We start from the raw sequence: 26,060 nt of genomic DNA, 5'->3' as shown, positions 1-26,060 counted from the left end.
AGTAATAGGTCTCCATGTCACCCACAGCTTCTGTCAGACTTGGCTGCAAATTGGAGGTTCCCATGACCCTGTCCTTGCATTTGATGATTTGCCAGAACAGCTCACAGAACTCAGGGAAACACTTAGATACATGAATTTATTATCTGATAAAATATATAAAGGATTCAGATGAACGGCCACACGAAGAGCTACCTATAGGGTGAGGTCTAGAAGGGTCCTGAGCACAGGAGCTTCTGCTCCCCTGCATTTGGGGTGCGCCACCCTCCTGGAATGTGGATGTGTTCACCAGCCTGGAGGCGCCCCAAACCCTGTACTTTCAGGATTTTTATGGAAGCTTCATGCAGGCATGATTGATCATTAGCTCGCATTTCCAGCCCCTTCCCTAGTAATGGGGGGTAGGGCCGAAAGTTCCAGGCTGTGACTATAGCTTGGTCTTCCTGGTGACCAGCCCCCATCCAGGAGCCCACCAAGATTCGCTTCATTAGAACAAAAGATATTCCTGTCACTCAGGAAATTCCAAGGGATTTAGGAGCTCTGTGTCAGGAATCCGGGTCAGAAACCAAATGTTGGAATGGAAGATGCTCTTAGTGTTTTTATCACTTAGGAAATTGCAAGGGTTTTAGGAACTGTGTGCAGGAACCAGGAGCAGAGACCAGTAAACATATTTTCTATTTCACAAGGGCTCCTCCCTGAATTTGAGGTGATCTTGAGAGGCTGACTTCATTACATCTCATCTTCAGGGTCCCTGTTTTCACATTCATTCACATTCATGAATACCAGGGGCTAGGATGGGAGCATGGCTTTTGGGGGCCACTATTCAACCTGTTACACTAGTGGTATTAATACTACGGCTACTGTTTATGTAGCAGTGTTGTTATAATATTGTTTGTTCTGTGATCATCACTGCTACCTGGTGCTCCTGGGTTTTGGTCCCTGCACCACACCATCTGAGCCGTGTGACCTGTAGCAGGGGCTTTTGCTCCCTAAGCTGTTTCCACCTGTATAGAATGGGGCTTACCACAGCTCTGCCCCCAGCTTGCCATGTGAGCGCCTGGCCTAGGACCTGGCACAGCGTAAAGGTGCTGGAACGTGGCCGCCCCTGTTGGAGCCTGTCAGGTGCTGAGTGCAGGAGGGGTGAAAGCAGAGGAGGAGGACCGGGGGTGCGGGCAGGCAGTGAACAGTTTTAGAGAGTGGTCTTGGGGAGTACCACAGAATGGGCATCGGCTCCGTAAGACTCATTGGATGCTTTTTCTGAGGCTGCTGCTACCACTGTACTGACTCAGTCACTTGGTCGGTGTCCCCCATCCTTCCACACATTAGTGAGGCTTCCAGAGGCTGCCCCACACCCGTAAGTCGGGGCTTGCTAGCATTCTCAGACCCTGCTGTTCTTTTCTCTCATTAGCTTCGCCTCAACAGCATCAAGAAACTGTCCACCATCGCTCTGGCCCTTGGGGTGGAAAGGACCCGCAGCGAGCTCCTGCCCTTCCTGACAGGTAAGGAGGTGGACTCCTGGGGCCCCGGGCGGAGTGGGGGCTCTCAGGGGTGTTTTCTGCCAGCGAGGCCTCATCGGGCAGTTAACACATTGTTTGTGAGGGTCTGCCCTGTGCTGGGCCTTGTGGGCTGGGGGCAGGGCTGGGGAAAGGGGTCTGGAGGCAGACAGAGCCAGGTTCGCACTGCTAACAGTCAGCAGCTGGTGACATTAGGTGAGTTACTTAACCTAACTGTTCCTTACAATTTTGCTGTGGGAGGTGGGGATGAGCATGCGTGTGCTGTAGCGTTGGTGTGGGCGTGAGTAACAGTAATGAATGCTGCCACTTCCCTGTGTGCGTACGCCCAGCAGTGCTCGCAGTCCCTCCTGGGAGGATTGGTTTAGTTCACGTCCACAGACTGGGGCAAGTGTGTGGATGCAGGTTCCCTGAGACGGAGGACTGGCTTGATCTCTGCCTTTATTCGTGGCCATGACATTTCTTCAGGTTCAGGAGAGGAGTATTTTCTGTTTAAAAAAGATCTGGGTACATTTAAGCTAACGTAGTGTAGTTAAAAAGTACTTGTAAGTAGGCCATTTAAAGGCGTATTTATTTCATGAATGTCTAACGTGCACCAGTATGTGCTGTGAGGTGAAGAACAGATCGAAGTTTCTGTCTTCGGAGCTTCTGTTCCAGTCAGGGGACAGGTAGTGATGGAGACCGGGGAGAGACACAAAGTGGGAGAAAGGGGAAGGATGCTCTGGTGGCGGTTGGGGCAGGTCTTCTGCGGTGCCCTGTCGGGCTCCGGGGGAAGAATGTTCCAGGCATGGGGAGAGGCCGGCGCGTGCTCATGTGTGGCAGTCGTGGGAGGGGCACAGGATTGGAGGGAGGATGTGCATCTGGAGAAGGACAGGGGCCGCATCGTATGGGAGCACGATACGTGGAGTCTAGATTTTAATTCACATCTCAGAAACCACTGGGAGATTGAGGTAGGGGAGTGTCATGATTTGAAGGATCACTCAGGATTCTGGGAGGAGGCTAAGCAGTTTGGAAGCCAGGGCAGGAGCAGAAAAACCAGTTAGGAAGCAGTTGCAGTCACCCAGCAAGAGGTAGTGATGTCAGAGTGACCCTGAGGTGGGGGGTTGGCAGGTCGGTGTCAGAGAGGTGGGAGGAGGCGGCCCTATGCCTTTGAGGCCAGGTGAGCAGGAAGGCTGGGAAAGCAGTTCTGTGCAGCTGGGGACGGTGGAAATATGAGGTGTTGGCAGTTCCTACAGATCTTTCAGGAACATGACTTGGCTGAGGAGTCTGTACTGCAGACTGAGTTAAACATGAGTTGAGGCCGTGGAAATGCACAAGGAGATAGAGAAAATGGAGAGGGTGAGGTTACCTGTGCACAGATAGGGCCTGGGAAACTGAGGCTGGGAAGGACCAAGTGCCTGGTGGGCCTGGAGCCATGCTGACCTGTGTTTACAGAAGTCCTAACTCCAGCCAGGCCCCATGCTGAGCTCCTCACAGAAAGCACCCCTTCACTTGGGTCTCAAACAGCTCTGCTGGGGTGTGGGGCTGAGAAGACAGGCTCAGAGGTGAGGTGAATTAACACCCCCACCCCACCAGCAGCCAGTGGTAGAGCAGAGAAGCCAGTACAAGAGGAGGATGGTGGCAACAGCGGGGGGGTGGGGGAGGTGGGGGGAGTGGGGGGTTGGTGAGGAAGTGACCCGGAGTGGAACCGACCACTTGTCTCACGCCCCGTTGGCCCGAGCACGGTCACTTGACATGTCAGCCGCAAGGGGGCCTCAAGATGTCTGGCTGGGTTGCTGTAAGCTTGGCTTAATCTGAGGAAGTTGAAATGCCAGCATAGATGCCAGGGACGTTAGCGTCTTCTGTCACAGAGGTGAGCAGCTCTTGCCAGAGACCGCTTCTGCCACAGAGGTCAGCAGTTGAGGAGAAAGGTCTTTGGGTTGAGCATGAAGACACAGCAGCTCTGTCTTCACACGATCATCTGTCCTTCCGGCAAAGCTGGGCTAAGCCCCTGCGGTGCTTGTCTCTGTTAGGAACTGGGGTACAGAGAGGAGCCAGTCCTAGACCGCTAGGATGAGGGCTCTGATAAAGGTGGCTTGGGGTTAGGGGGAGTGTGGATAAGGGACGTGCCGGGTCTGGTCAGGAAACTTTCCAAGAAATTGTAGCTGAACTGAGTCTCGAAGGATGGAGAAGAATTTCTCAGGCTCAGGGGAAAGATGAGTTCTTGGCAGAGAGGGCAGTGCTGAGGTACAAGCTGGACGGAAGCAAGAAGCCCCCAGGTATTGGGTTCTGTGCTCTGCTTGCCTGGTCTTGTTTGCTCCTCAGTGATTCATGCTGAGAGGTGGACTAGCCCCATCTTACAGGTGCAGTAATGGGCTGGCAGAGTGGTCTCGCTTCCCCAGTGTCCCTCACCTCGTGAAGGCCAGAAGCGGGACTTTGGTGCTCTGTCCTCTGACCCATTCCTGCACCCCAGTCTCCGTACCAGCCCAGACAGTGGGCAGGGAAACTGAGTGCTGTTGAGGAAGCAGAACGAAGCCAGTTTCTTCCCAGCTTGGGTCACTGAGGCGCTGGGGTCAGACTTGGGGTGGGACCGTAATGGAGTCTGTCTTTGTTCCACAGACACCATCTACGATGAGGATGAGGTCCTCTTGGCCCTGGCGGAACAGCTGGGCACCTTCACCACTCTGGTGGGAGGCCCCGAGTATGTGCACTGCCTGCTGGTGAGTCTGGGAAGCAGGGAGGTCCCCTTGCCCTCCCCTTGGGGATCAGACCCGTGGCCCTGGCAGCAGCAGGGTGGGAAGGGTGCAGGAGAGGCTGCGGGTCACCTTTTAGGAACAGGCAGGGCTTGCACATTCTATTGAATGCAGTAAGTCAGTAATGGCATTTAAATCAGAAGTACCCAAAATGCACTTGTTTTCCTTTCTGTTAGCTGGGCCCTTGCCTAACCAGTGCCAGGCCCTGCGTGGCCCTATACGTAGAGGGGCTTGGAGACCATCTGAGTCCTATCACTTATTTGCTGTGTGACTTGTAAGAGTGAGTTAACCTCTTTGTGTTATACTTTCTTTATCCATCAAATGGGAGTCACTAAAACTTGTCTTTATAATTGATTTAAGCTCTTGGCATATGTAAGTACCATCAGGTGTCAGTGTCGTTATGAGGTATGTCCTGAACCCACGTCCTTCCTTTGGGGTAGGGAAAGTACCCTTTTTGTAGGTGAGCCATGGCGTGCCGAGAGGTTAAGCATCTTGGCCAAGGCCTCACAGGTGCTAAGTGGCAGAGCTGGGATTCCAGGCGCCTGCCTGAGCACCCCCATGCTTGGTGATGGCTGGGGACACGGGGGGGTTAGATACTGATAGTAACTGCTGTTGTGAGAAGAGAAGGGAGGACTCTGGTCCTGCGACCTGGGAGGGAGGAGCCTCGGGGGGTTTCCAGTCCTTTGGTTCCCACCGCCCCTCAGAGCTCTGGGCCACTGCTGCCCCCACCTCCACTCCACCCTCACTAGTTCTGTTTGTCATGGTTTGTAAAGACACAGTTTCACAATTGGGCATCTGCGCTTAACGATGTCTTAAGTTTTTCATTAGCCTTTCTTTCCTTTTAGTGGTGTATGCAATAATGGCACTTCTTAAAACTGGGGGGTTTGGGGTTTGAGCAGTTGCAGTAGTTTTTCTTCAGAGCAGCGGTACGACTGAAAAAATTTGATAAAGTTCCTTAAACTCTCGTCTGTTAGCTTTCTTCTGTGTGTCCATGTATAATTTATGTGTACACACACACAGTAAATTGTGTATGAAATGAGATACTTTCATACATTTTACATAGATTAGGGTTGCTTAACACGAGGAGCATGAGGAGGTCTGGGGACCAGCCTAAAAGGAGTCCATTGAATTCCATGGAACTTTCTGCAAACCCTGGCTGTTTTTCTGAGGAGAGAATGTCTAGCCTTCAGCAGCATGTCCAAGGACTCCGGAGCAGAAAGCACACCCCCCATAGCTTCAGCAAGGGGCCCAGGGCCTTCAGATGCCGTGGGACTCTCACGTGGGGATAGGGCTAGAATCCTGGGGGTCAGGGTAATTCTGTACTTCTTTTGGGGGAGAGTCACCTGTCCTCTGGGACTGATGTTCCTGGTGTTCACATGTGTGGTAGACCTGTCCTCAGGGCCCTGGGCTGGGGAGCGCTCAGAACCCCCGAGTGCTGCTCGGTGCCTGCAGGTGCCTTCTGCACAGTCACTCGTCGTGTCCCCTAGAGATCCTAGGAGATGCACGCCAGTGCTAGCCCCGGTTCGCAGATGAGGACACTGAGAGGTGCCAGGTCTGGTTAGGTAGATTGCCTGAGCTGGGAAGACACAGTCAGGATTTGAACCTAGGTCCCTGCCTCTTCACCACTGCCACTCCTCTCTCCTACCCTCCAACGTCTCTCAGTTGCTCCACAGGCTGATTGGAGCTGCACCAGAGGGAAGCTGGGGGAGCTTGGAGCCAAAGGAGGCACCTAACCTGTTTAGATGGGATGGGGGAGCTGTACAGGAAGTCCTCCCAGAGGAGGTGGCAGTGAGTCTGGATTTTGACAATTAAAGAGCAATGGAAAATGGCTGTTGTGCAATTTGTTCATTCCATAAACATGAGTACCTACTATGGGCCCTGGGGACTCCCACCCCAGAAGTGTGTCCGAGCCAATCCCAGCCCTTGTTCTCTGCAGAGGTGAAATGGAATTAGTTTCATCGGGACCCATCTAGCTACAGCACGAGGATTGACTCTGTATCATCAACTCTTAGCCCTTTTGGATTCATGGATCTCTTTGAAAATCTGATGAAAAGTCTAGACCCTCTAATAAAAGTACAGTGATTTTAGGAGATTCACACCTCTCCCCTCCCCTGCATGTTCTCTGGATTTGAGAACTCCACCTCTGCTTCGTAGAGAGGCCCCACGGTACAGCTCATCATGGGAAAGCATCGCTTGAGTTTCCTAACCCTGCACCTTCCTGGGTCTGATACCCCAAGGGTCTGATATTCTTATGGTCTGGGCTGGGCAAGGCCTCCTGGGTGATCCTGTTGTGGGTGGTCCTGACCTCACTGTGACAACCACTTGGGCAACCCACTGGGGCAGAGACCCTTCCCTGACATAAGAACCACTTGGCCTTAGTGACAGGTTTTTCTCTGAGTGGAACAGGTAGGTTCTACTCAGAGTCACCCAGCAAATACCGATTGAGGACCTCCCAGGTGCCAGCTGGGGGAGCAGGAAAAGCCGGATAAGAGGAGCCCAGCCCCTGCAGCAGCCCAGTGACCCCACCTCCAGCCTCACTCCGTGAGCCGGTCTAAAACCAGAAACCCTGTGATAGCATGGCTTTATGACAGGCCACATACCGGCACCCTTGGGCTAGTGCAGCATTACATTTTTCTTCTGAATCATTGCATAACTTTGTAAATGAGATTTTTAAATCTTTGTTTTTGTGGTAGAATATACATGAAATTTACAAATTTAGACATTTTTAAGTGTACAGTTTTGTGGCATGAAGTATACTCACCTTGTGGTGTAGCCATCACCACCATCCGTCCTCTTCCGAAACCTAAATTGTCCCCATTAACTAGCACCTCCCCATGTCCCTTCTCCCCCTGTCCCTGAGACCCACCTTCCTACTTTCTGTCTCTCTGGATCTGGTGACTCGAGGGTCTGCATGTAAAGGAATCCTGGTCCTTTCTGACTGCCCTGTTTCGCTCGGCAGAAGGTCTTCAAGACTCACCCATAGTGTAGCATGTGTTAAATGAGATGTTTAACATATAAACGCCTGGCCCTTCCAGCTGCTTTTGGAGAACAGTAGGCTTGGTTTTACTAGCTGTGTTTTCCTGTGGAGCCAGTCGATGGAGCAGGGAAGCCACCGCTGTCCCCAGGCTGCGTGTGCTCTCGCGCTTCCCTGCCACTACCCATCACCTTTGCTCCTTGTTTCATTCTGTTGCCTGCCTGGGCCCCGGAGACATTTCTTTTTATGATTTCTTCCTTCCTTCTACACATGTCTGGCCACGCTGGACTCCAAACTGCAGACTCTCCTCACCTTTATTTGCACAGACTAGAGTCACTTAAGTCTCCCTTCATCTGGTCAGTAATTGCCGAGTTTCTGCCCTATCTGAGGACTTCTGTGGGCCTCTGGGGACATAGCAATGAGCCAGTCAGATGTCCCTAAAGAACCGCGACCCTTCCAGGCCTCACGATCCTGAGACCCCGGTTCCCCAATGAGGGAACTCGTGGGGCACTCACCTGTCAGAAACCACAGCCGTGCCTTCTGCTTTCTGTCTTTGCAAGGTCAGGAGCCTGGTGGCCTGGTTTGGGTCCTGACTTGTGGCTAGCACTAGCATGGGCAAGTCATTTAACATGTCTGCCTCACTTTCCTCTTCTGTAAAATGAAGACAGTCATGGGACCTGCTTCATAGGATTCAGTGAGTTAGGGCCATCATTGTCCCCTCCCCCCACCCTAAGTTGTGCTACACAGTGGCCCTGCTTAGGAAATGCAGCACGTAGATGTTCCAGTCCACATCTGTGATTATTCATGCACTTTGAGGAGCTAATAACAAGTACAGCCATCTGTTCAGAAAGTTAGGGGTATAAATGTGAGGTTCGTGGCCTTCGCCAAAGCGCCTCAAGAGCCTTTTCAGGAAGGTCTGCTGGGTGAAGGCCTGGATGGAGAGGTCATGGAAGGTTTCTACATCTTTTTTTTTTTTTTTTAAACATTTATTTATTATTGAGAGAGAGAGAGACAGCTCTGAGCTGTCAGCACAGAGCCTGATGAGGGGCTCAAACCCACAAACTGCGAGGTAGTGACCTGAGCCAAAGTCAGACGCTAAACGGACTGAACCACCCAGGTGCCCCAGTCATGGAAGGTTTCTTGGAGATGACCTAGCCACATGGGGTGGGGCATGAGTCTGGGGCGGTGGGGAGGGACCCTGCGGTGACCTTGTGCTCTGTGCCACAGCCGCCCCTGGAGTCGCTGGCCACGGTGGAGGAGACGGTGGTGCGGGACAAGGCAGTGGAGTCCTTGCGGGCCATCTCACACGAACACTCGCCCTCTGACCTCGAGGCCCACTTTGTGCCGCTGGTGAAGCGGCTGGCGGGCGGCGACTGGTTCACCTCCCGCACCTCAGCTTGTGGCCTCTTCTCTGTCTGCTACCCCCGTGTGTCCAGCGCTGTCAAGGCAGAACTTCGACAGTGAGTCCCAGCCTCCCCTCAGCATGGACCCCTTCTGTCAGCTCAGCCCCCGCTTCCCCTCCACCCCTGAGAGCAGGACACCCTTGGTGTCCCCAGGCCTGGTCCAGACACAGCCCTGTGCTCATTAAGGAAATGGAGAAACGAGAGCTCCTTCCTCCCATTGGGTGTGTGAGGATTTACAAGAATTACCGTGTACAAAGTGCTTAGAATGGAATCTGGCTCATAAAAGCACTCCACCCATGCTGTGTGATGCCATCTTTGCCTGCCCCGGGTCCAGAGCCCTCACATACATGCTGGCTCAGTTTGGCCACCTCCTCCGCCCTACTCCCTTAGTCTTGATACCCCAGAGAATTCCTTGTACGTAAGACTCTTCTCCCAGAACAGTGAATGAAAATATATATATTTTTTTAATGTTTTATTTTTGAGAGAGGTACACAGCTTGAGCAGGAGAGGATCAGAGAGAGAGGGAGACACAGAACCGAAGCAGACTTCAGGCTCTGAGCTGTCGGTACAGAACCTGACGCGGGGCTCAAACCCACGAACCATGTGATCATGATCTGAGCTGAAGTCGGACGCTTAACCAACTGAGCCATCCAGATGCCCCATGAATGAAAATATTTCTAATTGGATTAAAATTTCCCATTAGTATGTGTTTCTTTCCTTGAGCAAGCCCAGTCCCTGAGTCTCATATGACAGCATACTGATTTACAACGCCCCACAAGTGCTTAGAAGTGTGTGTGGGTGTGCATGCATGCATGTGCTTCCCCCACATCCCTGATTGGAACATTCACTCCTGAAAAGTAAACTTTTGAGGGGCCCCCGACCAGCTTCTTAGCTCAACAACTTTATGTGGTCATAATGATATAATCACCTTCCATTCACTAGAACTTACTATGTGCAGACTGGCTGCTCTACTTTCACAGATATTATCTCATTTAAACCTCATGATGACCCTTTGTGGTGGGAGGTATCGCCATCAGCTCCATTTGATAGGCCTGGAACATTTGGAGAGGGCCTCCTCACTTTTTTAAAAATTTTTTTATGTTTTATTTATTTCTGAGAGAGAGAGAGATAGACAAGACAGCATGAATAGGGGAGGGTCAGAGAGAGAGGGAGACACAGAATCTGAAACAGGCTCCAGGCCAGCTGTCAGCACAGAACCCAACGCGGGGCCTGAACCCACAAACTGCCAGATCATGACCTGAGCCGAAGCCAGGCATTTAACCAACTGAGCCACCCAGGTGCCCCAAAGAGAGAGGGGTCCTTACTTGCCCAGGGCCATACAGGCAAAGCCAGTTGCTGCTTTCGCTGTATGCTGCTGTGGGATCCTAGGGATTCCTACTCCTGAACCCCATTTCCAACCCCCAGATACTTCCGGAACCTATGCTCAGATGACACCCCCATGGTGCGGCGGGCCGCAGCCTCCAAGCTGGGGGAGTTCGCCAAGGTGCTGGAGCTGGACAACGTCAAGAGTGAAATCATCCCCATGTTCTCCAACCTGGCCTCTGACGAGCAGGTGGGTGCTCCCCAGCCTCCTCCCTCTCCGGACCCTGTGTCTACAAGGGAATCCCAGAGCTGACGGGCCTCTGCTGCCCTCTCCCTGTTGCGATCCTCTTCCCAGGACTCGGTGCGGCTGCTGGCAGTGGAGGCGTGTGTGAACATTGCCCAGCTCCTGCCCCAGGAGGATCTGGAGGCCCTGGTGATGCCCACCCTGCGCCAGGCTGCCGAGGACAAGTCCTGGCGTGTCCGGTACATGGTGGCTGACAAGTTCACAGAGGTGGGTGAAGACTGTTGATGTCTCACAGATGGGGAAACTGAGACCCTCAGAGGGGAAGAAGCAGGGCCACATATAGGAGCTGGGGTTTTAGTTAAATCCAGTGGAGTCATCGGGTATTTGAGCAGTTAAGATCTCTGATTATCCGGCTGGGTCTCCCTTCACATGGTCAACCTGGGTTGAGTAATATTGGCAACGTGAAGTGCTGTGTTGGGAAGGATTCTGGAGCCAAGTTCAGGTTCTGTGGAGAGCCACAGGAGCAGAGAAGGTAGTACCTGTGTGCTCTTGACCTAATCAAATTCCCTCCTTTTACAAAAGAGAAGGCATAGCCTATATTTGTTTTGGGGGCTGCCATAACAAAGGACCACAGACTGGGTGGTATCTTATTTCCTCACTGGTCCTGGGGATTGGAAGTTTGAAACCAAGGTGTCTGCTGGGGTGGTTCTTCCAAGACTCCTTTCCTTGGCTTGTAGATGGTCCTTTTGTGTGTCTTCGCATGGTCTCCTCGCCGTGCATGCCTGTGTCCTAACAACCTCCACTTATAAGGATTCCGGTCATTTTGGATTAGGACCACCTTGTCTTAAATGCAGTCAACTTCTTGAGATAATGAGGGGTTAGGACAGTTCATCCTGTAGCATGGCTCAAACCTTTGGTCAGAATGACACCACTAGGCAGGCAGAACAGGGACAAGATCCGATGTCTCTGACTCTGACAGTGTTCTTTCCATGGAGAACCAAGTTTGCTTTTCCTACCATCATGTTTGTTGGGCACCAGCTCTTTTCTGGATGCTGGGGATCCGGTGAATTCAGTATGTACCCGGCCTCCACAGGCCAGGCAGTGTAAAGGGGAAGGTCCACTGCAGTAGAGGGAAGTGGTCGGTGCCAAGGCCAACAGACACACATGGGGCACTGAAAAGAGAAAGTGGTGCTGCAGCTGGTTCTAGAAGATGGGTGGGTGGGAGCTGGGATAGGAACTGTGTTCCAGCATGTTCCCTGTGAAAATGTTAACACAACGTGGCTGCACCTGGAGGCTCAGCACCATCGATAAAGATAGGTGTCCTGTCCTTGGCTTGTGGACAGCATGAACTGGATCACACTGGGTTTCTCAGCGAAGGCAGGGATTTCAGGCTGTTGGCGCAGTGCTTGGCGCAGAGGAGACCCTCAGCAAATACCTGATATGTGGAGAAGAGGCAGCAGTGGTCCCAGGTAGCATTAGGCCCTTCAGAGTTTGTGCTTGTCCCTGTCTTGGTCATGAGCTGTCCTGCTTCCTACTAGGGCTTCAAGAGCCAGGGGACAGGCAGGGCCTAGCAGGCCTCTTCCCCCTCAATCCATATGCATTTATTTTCATTAGAAAAATAATTCATGTTCTGGTAACTAATTTGAAAAATACAGATGAATATAAATTAAAAAGTAAGAGCCATTACATGACTAGAATGTTTTTGGATAAGAAAATCCCTCCCCAACAGCTTGAGGAGCAGAGACGTGTTGTCACTCTTTTTTAATTTTTTTTATTAAAAAAATTCTTTTTAATGTTTATTTATTTTTGAGAGAGGGAGAGAGGGGGAGAGAGAATCTAAAGCAGGCCCCAGGTCTGAGCTGTCAGCACAAAGCCTGAAGCGGGGCTTGAACCCACGAACACTGAGATCATGACCTGAGCCGAAGTTGGATGCTTAACTAACTGAGCCCTCAGGCGCCCTGTGTTGTCATTCTTAATGCAGACCACAATACTACGTGGTAGGTAGTCTCATGGTCCTCATTTTGCTTTTAAGGAAATGGGCTCAGAGAGGCTTGGAGACTTGTCCAGGGTCACCCTGTGGTGCTGGGATTAGATCTCAGCAGTGATTCTAAGGGCCTCACTTTTTTTTTTTTTTTTTAAACTATAAGATTTTTTTTTTTTTTAATATTTTTTATTTTATTTCTAGGAGAGAGAGAGAGACAGCGTGAGCAGGGGAGGGTCAGAGAGAGAGGAAGTCACAGACTGAAACAGGCTCCAGGCTCTGAGCTGGCTGTCAGCACAGAGCCCTACGCGGGGCTCGAACCCACGAACCGCGAGATCATGACCTAAGCGAAAGTCGGACGCTTAACCGACTAAGCCACCCAGGCGCCTCTCTAAGGGCCTCACTCTTACCATCAGTTCTGGTGTCTTTGAACTTTGATTCTGGTCTTAGTTGCCCAGAGTACCTGCCCAGTCATCTCACAGCCCCTGCTTTCTGTCTGCAGCTCCAGAAAGCAGTGGGGCCTGAGATCACCAAGACAGACCTGGTCCCCGCCTTCCAGAACCTGATGAAAGACTGTGAGGCCGAGGTGAGGGCCGCAGCCTCCCACAAGGTCAAAGGTTGGTGCTGGCGACCAGAACACAGCAAGAGGGTGGGTGTCTGAGGGCTTTGAGGCAGAACCAGGACATCAGGTTTCACCTTCTTCTGCCTCCCTTCCCTTCCCACAGAATTCTGTGAAAATCTCTCAGCCGACTGTCGGGAGAATGTGATCATGACACAGATACTGCCCTGCATCAAGGTAATGAAGTCCCAAGAGCCTTGGGATTGGGTGGGGGGCTGGGAACATGGAACTCTAAGCAGGCGGGACAGGTAAGAAACTGCCTTGTTGGTACCTTTATGCCCTGAACTGTCCCTGCTCCGTGAGGGAGAAGGGCAAAAGCAAGCCATGGCTCAGGACTCTTAGGAGGTGGGAGTCTGCTTGGCCACTTGATGCTGCAGGGGTTGTCCTGATCCTGTGGCTCCCCTTTCTGTGTCCCCCCTCTCCAGGAGCTGGTGTCAGATGCCAACCAACACGTGAAGTCAGCTTTGGCCTCCGTCATCATGGGCCTCTCCCCCATCCTGGGCAAAGATAACACCATTGAGCACCTCTTGCCCCTCTTCCTGGCGCAGCTAAAGGATGAGGTATGGGTGCTGGGGAGGCTCTGGGCTCTGTTGGCAGAGGTGACAGGCGGTTCAGCTGCTTTCCCAGATTGGCCAGGAATCTCCTAGAATCTCAGCAGACACCCAGATCCCGAATGAGTTGGATATTGGTGGGCACGATGGAGTGTGTGTTCACTCATTCACTTACTAAGCAATGTTTTGCATGCCCTTGCTCTGTGCTAGTTCTTTCTCTGGGGATCAAGGACACCAAAAGAGACTAAGATTCTTCAGAGACTTTCAGAGACCACTGACAGTGGAGAGAGACAGGTTGGCAATCCCTTGATCCCATGATCACATAGGTGCTATTGATAAGTTCATGTCTTTTAGGATTTAGGCAAAGATGCATTAAGACCCCAAAATGCAGTGGCTTTCGTAAGATAATTTTCTTACAACAGTTCAGAGTTAGGTGGGGCCTACACAGGGGGTTAGCCCTGCTGACCTCCACACTCTCTGGGTCTGAGGCAGCTGCTCCGATTTTCACCATCCCCAGCCAGCATGAAGGCAGAAGGTGTTAGACAAGAAGTGTCCTTGTAAGAGGGCACCCACCAGTCTGTTCCACGCCCCACACTCCCCATTGGCCAGAGCCAGTCATGTGACTGTGACTGTGACTTCCCATTCATTTGGCCTGGAGGCCAGAGGATGAGAGTGCCAGGCGGGGCTTGGACAGGTCGTGGGGTGATATTCAGGGAAGGAGTTTGGACTTGAACTATGGGCAGCAACAAATGTGGGTGTCAGAAAGGAACCCGACGGCTCCTGTCAGAGAAAGATCTCAGCGTGGAAGCCAGAAGAGTGCAGGGAGACCAGACTGGTAAGAGAGGAGGTGTGGCTGCAGAGATGGGGAACTTCCGTGAGGAGCAGGGGTGGTTTGCAGGCTCCTGGTTCCTGTCATGCTGGTGACCAGGGAGATGGTGAGACCCTTACTGCTTCGTGATTTCCACGCTGCCAAAGGCCTCCGTCTCCCTCTCTTCCCACCCTCCCTGCCCTCTCCCCCTCCCCCCCGCCCCTGCACACAGTCCCCTGCCACTCCCCTAGGATATCAAATTATGAAATTCTGCTATGATGGGATAATCTCTCAGTTGCAGAATTACAAATCAAATTTGTACAAATTACAAATTCAGCAAATCTTCTGTTGAAGACTGTACACCCGCTAAAGAAAAGCTTAGTCATCTTACTTTTGATTGTTTACTTGTGTCATTTGTTACAGTTCAAACCAGAATTCATTTTATAATGAACTAAATGTTATGACCTAAGTGAAGTGCTACACACACATTTTTTCTTTCATAAGCTTTTTGTAGGTGTAGCTTGTTACAAATATAATTTGTATTCGCTTCTGATTCTCAAATGGGGACAGCTTGGCTGGCGAGAGTCCCTCGAGTTGGCTCTGTGTCCTTTTAACACCTCACCAGGATCTTGAGCATTTTGTTTTCTGGTATAAAGGGAGCTCCACATTCGGCTTGAGGAATGTTCCACGGCCGTGCCACAGCGAGGGCCCATTTCTGTGCCGGCTTCCCTGTCAGCAAGTGCTGCTGGTGGTCATGCTCCTGCAGCAGCGGTGTGCCCCAGGGCGGCTTCTCTTGCAAAGAAGACAAGACCCATTGTGGTTTTTTTCTTTTCTTTTTCTTTCTTTTTTTTTTTTTTTTTTTAATATTTATTTATTTTTGAGAGAGAGAGAGAGAGGTAGAGGTAGAGAGAGATAGAGGTAGAATGAATGAAAATCCCAAGCAGACTCTGCACTGTTAGCACAGAAACCGACATGGGCCTCAAACCCACAAACTGGGATTGTGGCCTGAGCTGAGACAGAGTCAGACGCTTAACTGACTTAAGCACCCAGGTGCCCCAACCCATCATGGTTTTCTTGGTGTGCGATATTCATCTGGCTTGTATCTGGAATTTGGAATTTCAATTTTAGATTTATAAACTTTACTTTTCATATTTAATAAGATTTATAAACTTATCTAAATAAAAAGGGCCTTTTCTGGCTGTGCCTAAGTAGAAGTCTTTTAAATGGCTTAAGCCATTGTATTTATATCTTCTCTTCTCTTTTGTGTTCAGGACACTGTGGCTTATGTAGCAGGGGCTCAGAGGTGACCTCCTACGAGCTGGAAAGTGCAGGGTTTGGACAGTCCAGGCCTGCTGAGTTATTAACCCTCCACTGCACACACTCTCTTGGTTTTTTGGTTCATTTATATGCCTTATTTGTTTGTTTTTTGTGTGTTTTTATGACCAAGATAGTCTTAAGAAGGAAATAGTTTTCTGCCATCCTCGAGGATGGTGTGTGGGTGGTCTGTGGGAGAGCCTTCTCTGTGAAAGGCCCCAGCGAGGGTTGCTCCTGAGCTGTGATCCAGAGTTCTTCCTCTGGGTTTTCTGAGATGGCAGGTGCTCCACACCAGGGAGGCCGTGACAGCCAGGAGACGTAAGCCCGTTGACGGAGGAGGCTTAGTTTGGCTCCTTTGCTGCTGCAGAACCCATATCCAGTCAGATGGTGTGCTGTGTTGGGTGCTCATTCCTTCCTGTCTCTAGAGGTGAGACTCCCAAGTGGGCGCACACCATATTTTCCATCTGTAGAACTGTGTACGTCTAACCTCTGGGGAAAGGAAGGAGGCCCAGTCTCTGTCTGGACATTCCCGTTCACGTCCCTGGATAAGTGCTAACTCCCCTAATTTTTCAGTATTTTCAGTATTTGAGAACTGAGGCCAGACTCCTCTCATGGGTCTCCACACAGTACAGGAAGGCCATCACGGTGGTTTTCTATGCATTTCAAATGTCTTTTATTCACATGAGCCCTCAATCCAGTTAATTTTCAATTTATTCAAAGAAGAAATTTCCCTCTCTGTTGGGTGTTACAGATTCCTTCATACCAAGTACGGAAGTACACAGGCTCTCTCCTCTCCTTTCCCCGACCCTTCCCAGCCCTGACTCTGACTACATCTTGGTCCGCCTATTCAACTCAGTCATCTTCATTACTTCATTACTTTCCTAGTGTAGACATATGCACGTCTACACTAACTTGCTTTCCTAGACTGGGGCTAGGATGGCAGACAGGGCAGCTCCCACTCCAGGAAGCTTTCTTAGGAAAAGAAAGAACAGGTACAGTCTCTATGGCAGTTCAGGCTTTTAAATAGCTGTCACAGGAAAAGGACACCATCAGGGTGGTCAGCACTGGGCTAGTTCTTCCCTTCTTCAGCATCCTTGGCTCTGGAAAGAAGTGAATTAATATTGTGTAGGGAGAGAAATGGTGTTGGTTCTGAGAGTTCTTTAGCCATTGGACTAGCCAGCCGGAAACTGGCTGTCTTCTGTTCCTAAATGACACCTTACGGTGTTTGATAAAGAAAAGATGTCTTCAGAGGCGGGGCCTGTGGGGATTCTACTTGGGAGGTGCCGGCCAAGCCGTGTCCGCACCGTAGTGGCCATACTCCCCTTCGCTGCATCTGCGTCTCCACCTCCACCTCTGTGCTCAGGGTCAGTGATGTGCTAGAACAGCCCTCCGCCCAGAAGAGCTGTCACACTTGTGGTTGCTGTTGATCACAGTGAGTGGATCGATTGAAGTCAGCTAGGGAACAGGTGCACAGGACCCCAGGCATCCTCTCCCGTGCTGTCTTACAGATGGCTTTTAAATCTCCCACAAGTGATGTGTGACCGCGCCCACTGTGTATTGCCAGCCAAGGAAGCTCCCTGAGCCTTGGTTTCCAGTGATTTTACTGAGGGATTGGTCACATAGCCATGGAATGGAGCCGCCTACATGGCTGACCTCAGTTACTGTCTCCAGCCCCTCTAGAGGTCAAGTTGGTACCTCATGGCCCATGGCCCTCCCTGACAATCATGTTAGCCTCCTCTGTCTGGCATGGCCCAGACAGGTGACCACAAAGATGCTGTCATCGGGCAGGATATTCCAGGGACTTAGAGGTCTTCTCCCAAGAGCTGGCCCAACCTTTGGTCAGAGACCCAACCTTTGTTGGGAACGTGCCTAATTTGATCTGGATCAACCTGGATCTGCTAGGTTAACCCATTATTGCATTGCATACTTGTTTACTTGGTTCATTGATTCGTTTCTTACTTGGTCCTGGTTACAGAGAACTACTTGTGATGTCTGCCATCTGGGAACATGTGATTTGGGACAAGGTTCTAGTAGGGCTTCTGTTTTTTGTTTTTTGTTTTTAAATTTGAAAACATTTTTTCCTTTTCAAATTTTTATATAAACGTATAGCGCGATATTGGTTTCAGGAGTAGAATGCCATGATTCATTACGTGCAACATCTGGTGCTCATCACAGTACCCTCCTTAGTACCCATCACCCATGTAGCCCATCCCCCCACCGACCTCCCTCCATCAACCCTTGGGGTTTGAGTCTTTCGTGGTTTGCTTCCCTCTCTCTTTTTTTCCCTTCCCATATGTTCATCTGTTTTGTTTCTTAAATTCCACATATAAGTGAAATTGTATGGTATTCGTCTTTCTCTTGACTGACAGATTTCACTTAGCATAATACACTCTAGCTCCATCCACATCATTGCAAATGGCCAGACTTCATTCTTTTCATGGGCAGTATTCCATTTTATATTTTATATACCACATCTTTTTTATCCTTTCATCAGGCAATGGACATTTAGGCTCTTTCCATACCTTAGCTATTGTTGACAATGCTGCTATAAACATCGGGGTGCATACACCCCTTTGAATCTGTATTTTTGTGTACTTTGGATAAATACCTAGTAGTGCAATCGCTGCATCTAGGGTAGTTCTGTTTGTAACTTTTTCAGGAACCTCCGTACTGTTCTCCACAGTGGCTGCACCAGTTTGCATTCCCACCAACAATGCAAGAGGGTTCCCCTTTCTCTGCATCCTTGCCAACACCTCTTGTTTCTTATGTTGTTAATTTTAGTCATTCCGACAGGTGTGAGGTGGTAGCTCATCATGGTTTTAATTTGTATTTCCCTGCTGATGAGTGATGTTGAGCATTTGTTCATGTGTCTATTACTCATCTGGATGTCTCTTCATGTCTTCTGCCCATTTCTTCACTGAAATATTTATTCTTTGGTTTTGGGCTTGATAAGTTCTTTTTTTTTTTTTTTAATGTTTATTTTTGAGAGAGAGAGAGAGAGCGAGTGAGCAGGGAAGGGACAGAGAGAGAGACACATAGAATCCAAAGCAGGCTCTAGGCTCAGAGCTGTAAGCACAGAGCCCGACGCGAGGCTCAAGATGCTTAACTGACTGAGCCACCCAGATGCCCCCGGCTTGATAGGTTCTTAATAGATTTTGGATCCTAACCCTTTATCTGATATATCATTTGCAAATATCTTCTCTCATTCCACAGACAGCCTTTTAGTTTTGTTGATTGTTTCCTTTGTTGTGCAGGCTTTTATCTTGATGAAGTCTCAGTAGTTCATTTTTGCTTCTGTTCTGATTAAAAAGAACTGTGTTTATGTCCCTTTTCTTTTAAGTTGTTCTCATGCTTTATGGACACAGGTGGAGTACATGTGTTTGGGTTTATGTGTGTGTGTATTATGAGCACTGCCTTACTATGTATGTGCAGACTCATCATATCTCCTAATATGTGTGTGCACATACAGTAGGTCAGTGCTTATAATATTGGCAGTCAACTGGCAGTTGAAAATATTTCCTTATTCCTTTGTACGTTCTGTCAGCAGAAGTATATTGAGAACCTGCTATGGGCCAGAGACTCTGCCAGGTCCTGGAGACATAAGGGAGAATGAGACACACTCCTTTCAGAGCTCAGAGACAGGCGGGGAGAATGGAAGTCATAGAAGTGATACTAATGAGCTCCCACACATCAAGCTTCTTGTGGATCAGACACCAGCAGGCACTTTAATGGCCTCAACCACCCTCGAGGCTAGATGTATGTTTCCTTGTCACAGATTACTATCCAGAGAGGCCCTGTCCCTTGTTGCCAGGCTCGCAGCTGGCACGCAGCAGAATGGGAGTGTTACTGTGGATGTTCTTTCCAGAGCACCATATTTTTGCAGTTCCTGCCAGTTCTTCAGAACAGCTAAACATGTCTTGTGCTCTCTGGTGAGATGTAAAAAGCTGCTCGCATAATATGCTTGCTCAGGAGGAGTGGGGCAGGGCAGTAGCAGGCCCTCAGGAGGTGGTGTGGCTTCTAGGGAGTTGACGCGGTGCAGCTCTCTGAGCCCTCTTCTGGGCCAGGTGCATCCTCTTAGACCCCTGCCCTCCCCCTCAGTGCCCGGAGGTGAGGCTGAACATCATCTCCAACCTGGACTGCGTGAACGAGGTCATCGGCATCCGGCAGCTGTCCCAGTCCCTGCTGCCCGCCATCGTGGAGCTGGCTGAAGATGCCAAGTGGCGGGTGCGGCTGGCCATCATCGAGTATATGCCCCTGCTGGCCGGACAGCTGGTGAGTGAGGTGGCCTAGGGTCAGGCCTTGTCGTGTCCTGCATGTCCAGGGCTATCACAGTGTCACCAAGGGCCCCTGCTCTGAGGAGTAGGAGGAAGGGCACGGGAAACGGGGCTGTAAAGGTGAATGGACTTCAGTTAGAAAAGAGAAGGGAAGAGAGCCCTCCGGGGGAGGCTGAGGAGTATCCGATGTGTTTGGGTGGGTGTGTATCCCTGTGTGTCACTGGAAACTCCCCAATCTCCTTCGATTCCTTCTCTCTTTTTCTCCTGCAGGGGGTAGAGTTTTTTGATGAGAAGCTTAACTCCTTGTGCATGGCGTGGCTTGTGGATCATGGTGAGTCCCTCCGGCAGGCCAGGGAGGGTGCTGGCGCTCCAGGAAGGATGGACAGGCATTGACTGGGGCTTGCAGGGGTGTGGAGTCACTGCCCCCGGCCATCGGCCGCTTATGTGGACCAGCTCCCTTTTTAGAATCCTGAAGAAGTTCAGGGTGGGAGGGGAAACAGATCACGCAGGGGCGGCCTGACCTGGTACAGTGGAGAGAGAGCCAGGGCTGCCGGCCAGGTGACCAGGGCTGGAATCCTGCCCCTGACTGTGGAAGCTCAAGCACACTCCTCTGTGAAATAGGTGGCTTCTCAGTCGTTCAGGGCCATTGTGAGAACTGCTCATTGTTTGCACTGAGGTGAAAAATTAAAATCAGCATTTGTTTGTTTCAGTGCCATTCCAAGTAGTAGTGACTAAATCATTTGCTTAGGCAAATCAGCTTGCCCATCTGTAAAAGGAGGCCAGTAGTGGAAGCTCTGTCTTGGAGCTGTTGACAAAATACTGCACGGAAAGAAGCCCTGCCTTTAGGAAGTAGCACAGACTTGGCTTCACCTGTAGCCTGGTACCTAGGGCTGGCCAGTCAGCAGTAGCGAGAGACTACTCCCTGCCTGCTCAGCCCTTCACCTTCTGAATCCCTACCCTTTTGCAGTCTATGCCATCCGTGAGGCGGCCACCAGCAACCTGAAGAAGCTGGTGGAGAAGTTTGGGAAGGAGTGGGCCCATGCCACCATCATCCCCAAGGTCTTAGCCATGTCTGGGGACCCCAACTACCTGCACCGCATGACTACGCTCTTCTGCATCAATGTGAGCACCCCCAGCTGCCCGCTGGCCTGTCCCCCAGGGAACTGAGAGTACCTGGGAGAGGAGGGGTGGCTGAGGTCCTTAGGAAGACATCTGGCTCGAGAGTAGGGACGTGGTGGAGTTTGGGTAGGGGGACAGGGATGGGTCCCTAGGGAACTACAGGCCAGAGGTGGGGACCTGCGTGGTGGGAAACCCGGGACTAGGGAGGTTCAGCCTGCTGAACAGTGACTGCCAAACTTTTCTGAGCATATTTGTTCTCCCTAAAGTATATGTGTATATTTACATATGATACATTGGTTATGTGTGCAGGCTCTAGAGTTAGACCTACTCTTTAATTCTAGTTCTGCCATAGATTAGTCATAGGCCTTGGGACATTTCCTAACTGCTCAGTGTTCTAGTTTTCTTACCAATAAAGCACTCATCCTGGTAATCACAGTACCTTACTCAGGAGGTTGTAAAGATTAATCTGGCCATACACGCACAGAGCTTAGACCAGTTGTGTTATAGCGACCAAAGGCTCCTTTCTATTCATTTAAGTAAACCATACACATAACTAGAAATTAAAAGGCAGAATTTAACAACATTTAAATATAACTGAGTGTTCTGATGATTTCTTCCCACATCTCACTTTGGAAACCACACTAAGAAAGGCATCCCGGGATGAGGAAATCAAGGCCCATCCCCAGAAGATAAAGGGAAGTCTGAGGATGGGGAGGTGGGACCAGGACAGTCTGAGCTGGGGGTTTCCAAGATAGGGAGACAGTGGTATTAAGGTGTTAGGAGGGCGTTAGTAGAGATGGCAGCCTCAGGAGAAGAAGCTGTCCCTAGGGTGAGTGAGCCTGGACCCAGAGTCCCCCACACTGCTCAGCATCACCCTCAGGCCTGATGACCACAGAGGTGGCCTGGTCAGAGGAAGGAGGAAATGGGAGTTAGCCATGAACTTTGTATAATCTTCTCTTTGTCATTCACTGCCCCCAGGTACTGTCTGAGGTCTGTGGGCAGGACATCACCACCAAGCACATGCTGCCTACAGTTCTGCGTATGGCTGGGGATCCTGTCGCCAACGTCCGCTTCAATGTGGCCAAGTCCCTACAGAAGATAGGCCCTATCCTGGACAACAGGTGAGGCCTGGACCTTCCTTCACACACTGGTGAGCTGATTCTAGGCATCTTAATCTTTGACCTTTGAAGATGGAGCCGGGGTTGAGACCAGCTTGACTCTTGCTGTGTGAGCCTGGCCAGTCTCTTCATCTTCCCAAGGTCTTAGTTTCCTCAATTGTGGAATGAGAATTCCCATGGCCTGCCTCATAGTAGGAGGGGGGCGATAGGGTGGCAGTTCTGTATATACTGGTAGCAACACAGGAGAAAATGAAATTAGCAAATTTTAGTTATTTTTGAATGTGTGTGTATGTGTATTATATTATTGCATCAAACCCGTCAAATATGGAATAAATTTAATGAAAGATGTAAAACATCTTTAGTGAAAACTATAAAACATTTCTTTGAAAAAGATTCACTTAATATTCATGGATGAGATGGTTCCCCAAATTGATATATAGGTTCAATATAATCTCAGTCAATCTTAGCATGTTCTTTATCGAAAAATTGACAAGTTGATTCTGTAATTAACAGAAACGAAAAGATCTGGAGTAGCAAAAGTGGTCCTAAAAAAGGAAAAGTTGGAAGACTTCTGATAGCAGATACCAAGATTTATGGTGCCATAGTAATTAAAAAGTGAGGTGTTGGCACAATAATATAGCCCAGTGATCCAGAATTGAGGGCACAGAAACACACCTGTGTGTATATAACAGTAGGTGCTACTGCAGTTCAGGACTGAAATGTAGGTATTTTCATCAACAGCCCAGTCAGTTGGATATGCGTGGGGGGAGGGGGATTCCCATTTCGGTGTGTAAGCGAATTAGAGATAATATAGACCATAATCAGAAAAATCAAAAAAAGATTTTAGAAGAAAACACATAACATCTTTAAGACTCAACATAGATTTATTAAATTGCTCAGATTTGTTAAATAGCTCACCAGGGGAAAAGGTTGATGAGTTCACCTTGAGTGAAAAGAACTTTATCAAAAGAGAACGTTATGAGGGGTGCCTAGATGGCTCAGTTGGTTAAGCGTCCGACTGTTGATTTTGGCTCAGGTCATCATCTCAGGGTCGTGAGATTGAGCCCCATGTCGGGCTCTGCACTGGATGTGGAACCTACCTGAAAGTCTCTCCTCCTCCCTTTATCCCTCCCCCACTGCATGCACCCTCTCTCTCTCTCTCATGAAAAAAAACAAAACACATTATGAGAGTAAAATGGCAAGCCACTGATTGGGAGGATTGGGAGTAATACCTACTTCTGACTAAAGATGGACTCATCCATTAGCTTTCCTACTAATCAGTAAGACAAACCCCAAGAAAGATAGGGGCAAAAACCAACTGGAACAGCCACTTCTGAAAGAAGATCTCCATGTAGCCAATAATTGATGACAGGATGCTCAACATCATCAGCCATCAGGAAATTGCAAATGAAAATACACCACAGAATGGCTTAACCTGAAAAAAATTCGGGGCCATTCGATGTTTGGAATGGCTAGAACTCTCATACACAGCACGTGAGGTTTTGAGTGGCATGTGGGAACAGTCACTCTGAAAACTGGTAGAATCTAGGGAAGCTGAGTGTATGTACACTGTGAGCTGACACAGCATGTTCAGTCCTGGAGAAATAAGAGCTTATTTGTAGCAAAAGAACGTTTATGGTAGCTTTATTCATATTAGCCATGGGATGGAAACACCCCAAATGTCCATCAGCAGTACAGTGGATAAATTGTGGTTTGTTCATACTATGTGAGACTGTATTCAGCAATGAAGACTCATGGTTTACTTAACACACATGATTCTCACCAACACCCTGTTGAGTGAGAAGCCAGACCCAGGGAAACAGTTTGTGATTCAACTTCTGTCAAGTTCAAAACCAGGCAAAACAGATCTAGAAAATAGAGAATGGTAGTTGTATGGGTCAAAGGAAGAGTCTGTTAACTGGAAGGGGACATGTCTTCATTTCCCCAAACACTTGACTTTCAGTGCAGGTAGGTTTCCCAGGGGCCCTTACTGGAGAGTAGATACCTCCCCCCTTGACCAGGTACTTTTCCTTCAGCACTTGACTTGTCTCTGTTAATTATTGTCAGTTTGGTCTGTGTCTTTCTCTTTGCCCAAGCTCTGCATGGGCAGGGATCAGGTGTTGGATTTACCACTCTGCTCACCTAATGCATAGTAGGCCTCAGTAAATACGTTAAATAAAGACATCCGTATGCTGAGCTTCCGAGACCTGTGGGTTCTTTGATTCTCTGCCCTCCTTTCCCAGACTGACCTCCCTTTGCCTATTCTGGACCCCCAAGACCTCTGTCCTAGTTTGTTAGACTTCCAGCCTGCAAAGTCATTTCATCTCTGGCCACAGGTGCAATCTCTGTATCTGCAACCCCTTGTTGCCCAGAACCCTTTGCCTGCCTCGTGCCCCCAGCCTAGTTGGCTCACCCCATCCCTCGCCTTACCCTTTCTCCTTTCAGCACACTGCAGAGTGAAGTCAAGCCCATCCTAGAAAAGCTGACCCAGGACCAGGATGTGGATGTCAAGTACTTCGCCCAGGAGGCTCTGACTGGTAAGGCGTGAACTCGGAGACCCCAGCAGGAGGGTGGTGTTACAAGGACGGGCCTAGACTTGAGAACAGCAGCTCCTGGGAGGGGGCGATGCAGGAGGAGTTGTGGGCAGAGGGCTAGCTGTGGTTCTGACTCCCACCTGTTCCTGTTCCCCCAGTTCTATCTCTCGCCTGATGCTGGAAGAGGAGCCAACGCCGGCCTCTGGTGTCCACCCTCCCCCCAAAGTCCCTCCCTCGGGTAGACAGTGGGGGGCCTTTGGCTGTCACTCCCTGTGCATGGTCTGACCCCAGGCCCCTTCCCTCAGCACGGTTCTTCCTCTCCCCAGCCTGGGAATCCGACTTCTCTCGCTGTCCACCTCCCAAGAGGCTTGGGGAGCACAAGGTGGGACAGGGCAGTGACCCTGGGAGGAAGGGGCCACTTCCACCCGCAGAGATGTGAGCATCCCAGGTCACTGGCTCCTGCTGCTGTAATGGGGACCCCCTACCCCATCTTCTCCACCTTTCTCCCTTCCTCTCCCCTTCTCCCCATCTCCCCCAGTGGGGTTTTTTTTGTGTCAACTGTGCCGTTTTTATTTTATTCCTTTTTTCCCTTTTCACAGAGAAATAAAGGTCTAGAAATAGCTGGTCCTCTGGTTTTAGTCACTAGCATGGAGGAGGGGGCACCACACCAAGGCCATGGTCTCTACTGCTCTCTCTGGGGAAGACCTAATTATTGGGCTTAGGATTTCTGAGGAGCCACCAGGAGTTTAGCTGGCCTGCAGGGTAGAGAGGGTCCATGAGGTGCCTCTGGCCAGCAGAGGTCTGGGTCCAGCTTAGTTTCAGACATCAGCCAAGTATGTGGTGGTTCACAGCAGGTGCCTTGGAGCCAGACTGCCTGGGTCCAGATCCTGGTTCTTTTAGAAATGGCCGTGTGACCTTGAGTAGGTTACCCAGTTTCTCCAAGCTCAGTTTCGTACTTTGTAAAATGGGGATAACGGTAGAATCTAGATTGCAGTGTGAAGACTAAATAAGTTCATATGTGTAAAGTGGGTGTGAAGACTAAATAAGTTCATACATGTAAAGTAGGTAACCACACATGGCACGTGAGAAGCTATATACTAGCTGAGAGCCCCTGTGGGCTAGGCCCTGCCCCTGAGGAAGTCCCAGAGTTGTAACAGAATGGGAGGGAGACTGTCAGGACGGAGCCCGTTGTCCCACAGCTCCCCATTTCTTCACCAGTAGAGACACTGATTTGTAGCTGGGCACATGTCTGCCTGGATTCAAGGCATTTTCCCAGGTCTCTTGACATTCGGTGTGGCATTGTGACTAAATTCTGGCCAGTAACGTGAACAGAAGTGGTGTGTGCAGCTTCTAACAAGTGTTCCCAGAAGGAGATCTGCTCCCACTGCTTTTCCTCCTTCCTGCACTCTAGACCATAGACCAGATGGCTGGCGTGGGAGCAGCCATCTCGGGCCAGGAAGTGACCTTAGGAGCGTCAGCCCAGCAAGGTAGCAGAACAAGATAAGAGGAGCCTGGGTCCCTGAAGCTGTGAAAACCCACACCAGTATTGGTTACCTGGGGG

The 26,060-nt window shown here is 50.1% G+C and overlaps 1 protein-coding gene across 1 annotated transcript in view; it reads left to right on the top strand.

Moving 5' to 3' along the window:
• The window catches only part of PPP2R1A (protein phosphatase 2 scaffold subunit Aalpha), a 36,479-nt gene extending 11,356 nt beyond the window's left edge, over positions 1 to 25,123 (top strand). The window contains exons 2-15 of the mRNA XM_039220165.1: positions 1,403 to 1,493; positions 4,104 to 4,204; positions 8,439 to 8,671; positions 10,040 to 10,187; positions 10,293 to 10,448; positions 12,665 to 12,779; positions 12,888 to 12,958; positions 13,207 to 13,341; positions 19,553 to 19,726; positions 19,999 to 20,059; positions 20,696 to 20,850; positions 21,826 to 21,968; positions 24,411 to 24,502; positions 24,658 to 25,123. Coding sequence (XP_039076096.1) covers positions 1,403 to 1,493; positions 4,104 to 4,204; positions 8,439 to 8,671; positions 10,040 to 10,187; positions 10,293 to 10,448; positions 12,665 to 12,779; positions 12,888 to 12,958; positions 13,207 to 13,341; positions 19,553 to 19,726; positions 19,999 to 20,059; positions 20,696 to 20,850; positions 21,826 to 21,968; positions 24,411 to 24,502; positions 24,658 to 24,674 — 1,692 coding nt within the window. The 3' untranslated portion in view covers positions 24,675 to 25,123. The remainder of the gene's footprint in view (positions 1 to 1,402; positions 1,494 to 4,103; positions 4,205 to 8,438; positions 8,672 to 10,039; positions 10,188 to 10,292; positions 10,449 to 12,664; positions 12,780 to 12,887; positions 12,959 to 13,206; positions 13,342 to 19,552; positions 19,727 to 19,998; positions 20,060 to 20,695; positions 20,851 to 21,825; positions 21,969 to 24,410; positions 24,503 to 24,657) is intronic.
• Positions 25,124 to 26,060: the final 937 nt, after the last annotated feature.

This window comes from Hyaena hyaena, unplaced genomic scaffold, assembly GCF_003009895.1.
Source record: "Hyaena hyaena isolate Hyena2069 unplaced genomic scaffold, ASM300989v1 scaffold_871, whole genome shotgun sequence".
Classification (NCBI taxonomy): domain Eukaryota; kingdom Metazoa; phylum Chordata; class Mammalia; order Carnivora; family Hyaenidae; genus Hyaena; species Hyaena hyaena.
Note: the sequence above shows the minus strand (reverse complement) of the source record. Positions and strands in the feature narration are given on the sequence as shown.